This window comes from Chrysochloris asiatica, unplaced genomic scaffold (assembly GCF_000296735.1).
Source record: "Chrysochloris asiatica unplaced genomic scaffold, ChrAsi1.0 scaffold00373, whole genome shotgun sequence".
In the NCBI taxonomy this organism is placed as follows: Eukaryota; Metazoa; Chordata; class Mammalia; order Afrosoricida; family Chrysochloridae; genus Chrysochloris; species Chrysochloris asiatica.
Window position 1 is genome coordinate 1,345,270 of NW_006408891.1, and position 2,927 is coordinate 1,348,196.

The 2,927-nt window shown below is 35.3% G+C and overlaps 1 protein-coding gene across 2 annotated transcripts in view; it reads right to left on the bottom strand.

Annotated features, from left to right (window-relative positions):
* Positions 1–2,927, bottom strand: part of GNPDA2 (glucosamine-6-phosphate deaminase 2) — a 53,446-nt gene that overhangs the window by 13,918 nt on the left and 36,601 nt on the right. For both annotated transcript variants that reach the window (XM_006876279.1, XM_006876280.1), the window contains one exon: positions 587–761. In XM_006876279.1, coding sequence (XP_006876341.1) covers positions 587–761 — 175 coding nt within the window. The remainder of the gene's footprint in view (positions 1–586; positions 762–2,927) is intronic.

The window sequence follows — 2,927 nt, forward strand, 5'->3', positions numbered from 1 at the left end:
AACAACAACAACAACATCATAACATACTATTGACAGCATCACAAAACTGTATTAAATGAGCTAGTGAAAACCTAGTCATCTACTTCTTGTTAAGTGTCATCGACCCATTGTGACCCTCTATAGGGTTTCTGAGGAGCGACTGGTGAGTTTGATCCCCTGACCTTGAAGTTCAAATCAATCTTGTGATTAAATGCTTATTCAATAGAGCTTAAGGATAAGGAAGACTACAAAGAAAATGAAACAAAAACTAGAAAGGACACATATGCTCATCTTTGTTTTTAAATCTTGCATATTCACTATGAAGGCAATACGTGTCACTAAACTGTAAATTTCAAGAAAAATTATATTTGCTAAAATATACAGACTGAAGGAATTATCTTTATGAACAAAATAAGAAACTACTGTGACAACTTCTATTATCTGAGGTGAGAATGTTTCCATATCTTGAAAGAAATGGTTATTTTGTCAGCACAATGCCTGTTTTTAATAGGCCATGCCACAGTGAAGAATGCAAATAATCATTAAGTGTGAATTATTATCTACAATGAAACATTCTCACAGTCTGCTTTTCATATTCAATGCTCACCTTTAAAGTATTTCACAGTCTTAACTCTTAATTCTAAAGTAGCATCTTCATCACATACAAAAATTGTTCTGGGATGCTGCTGGAAAGCTGAAACAGTCCACATGTGATTGACTCCTTCTTCAATTGCTTTGTACAGGGCAAATGCCTTGTGTGCACCTGTTATGAGGATCATTACCTGAAAAACCATGAGCGTCACCTGTTAATTTTTAGTTCATTTATGTTCTAATACTTAGACAGCTCTATATATATACATATATGCATATAAATAATAAGTCTTTTGGTCTTTTAAACAAGGATGTTAGCACCAATATTCTTCTAGCTCCACACTTACTCACAGTTCAAGGTATTTCTATTTTTTTAAATGTAAGCAGACCACATCAAACCTGCTGCCATCAAGCAATTCCAACTCTTAGAAACCGCATCTAACAGAGAGGAACTATTCCTTCAGGTTCCCAAGACTGTACATCTTAAAGGGAGCACATAGCCAGATCCGGAGGTTGGTTTGAATTCACAGATCTTATGATTAGCAGTCTAATGCTTAACCACTGTGTCACCAGGGATCCTTTTTAATGTAGCAAGCAAATGTAAAATGTATATATATTTTTCAGATTTCAGAATGTTACGGCAGGTCGTTAGTGAATGTATCATAATGCCTATGATTATACAGGAAGAATAAAGATAAGAAAAGTAAAGAGCTGTTTCGCAAAAGCAGAATTACAAGTAATTTACATAATTTGAAAGAATAAATGAAACTGCTTTAGTCCAAATAACAGCTATTACTAAAAAAAAAAGCAAAAAACTCTATATAATATCTTCTTCATTCTATAAACACTTCTTCATTGATTATGAGCTATTTAAAATTGTCATAGAACAAAATTATTTAAAGGATTATTGTTTTGTTGTGTTGTGAGGTCGAGTCAGTTCTGGCTCATAGCGATACTGTATAGGGTTTCTGAGAGAGGCTGGTAGTTTGAACTTCCGACTTTGTGGTTATCCAAATGCTTATGCTACAGTGCCACAACAGGGTTCAAACAAGAATTGTTGTTGTTAAGTGCCATCGAGTCAGTTCTGACACACAGCAACTCTGTAAGGGTTTCTTAGGAACAGTTGGTGAGTTTGAACTGCCGACTCTGCGGTTCAAACCGACCTTGTAGTCCAGCACATTAACCCACAATGCCACACCAGGACTCCCAAAGAAGGACTGTTATTGTTGTTATGTGCCGTGGAGTCAGTTCCGACTCATAGTGACCCTGTACAGAATTTCCGAGGCTGTAAATCTTTACGGGAGTAGAAAGCCTCATCTTTCTCCAGCGGAACAGCTGGTAGTTTTGAACTGCTGACCCTGCGGTTCGCAGCCCGACTCGTAACCATTACGCTACCACAGCTCCTTAAAGAAGGATTAGGGATCTATTTAAACAAAGGAATTTGTTCTTTAAGTACATATGACTGAGAATAAACTCCAGAAAATTCAAGCTTTTTATTCTAATGTCTGTCTATAAAACAATTAAAAGAAAACATGAAAATATGAGGGCATGTGTCAGAATGAATCTTCTATTTATCACCTTTTAACATTAAACTAATCCCATTTTACATACAACATATGCACAAAAATTTCTATAATAAATTTGTAAGCTTGTTTTTCTTATCACAATTGTTAAATAAAACAATGCTAAAATGGTTGTGAATTTTAAGTATCTATAGCTACACAAAAAATCTCATAATACATATTTTGTAGCTGTATTTTTTTACAATAGAAATGAGTCAGGTTATTACTAGAGTTTTCTTTATCAGGGTTTACTATGTGGTTTTCAGTTTGAATTACAGCTCAACTAAAATCAAAGCCTATGAATTAATTAAGATATGTATGAATTTCAACGTTTTTATTGAAAATTCTTATTCCTAATTATATGGATTTTGGTTAGGGAATAGGAAGTCATGGTGGCTCAGTGATTAAAGTGCTTACTGCTAAGCAAAAGGTCAGTGGTTGGAACCTACTAGCCACTCCAAAGGAGATAGAGGTGGTAGTTTTCATATTTACTGCCTTGGAAACCCTCTGAGGCAGTTCTTGTAGGTCCTATAAGGATTCCACTTGGCATTGTGTTCATTGGTTTTGGGTTAGGATCAAGAAGGAATACTGAATTATGAATGTGCTCATTATTTTTGTCACTGGATATATACATGTGGTACTGTGGGCTAATGTGCTAGACTGCAAGGCCAGTGTGAATTGCAAGGTCAGTGGTTCAAACTCACCAGTCACTCTTCGAAACCCTATACAGGGTCATTATGAGTCGGAACCAACTCAATAGTACTTAACAACAACATATATATGTTACAAGGTTTG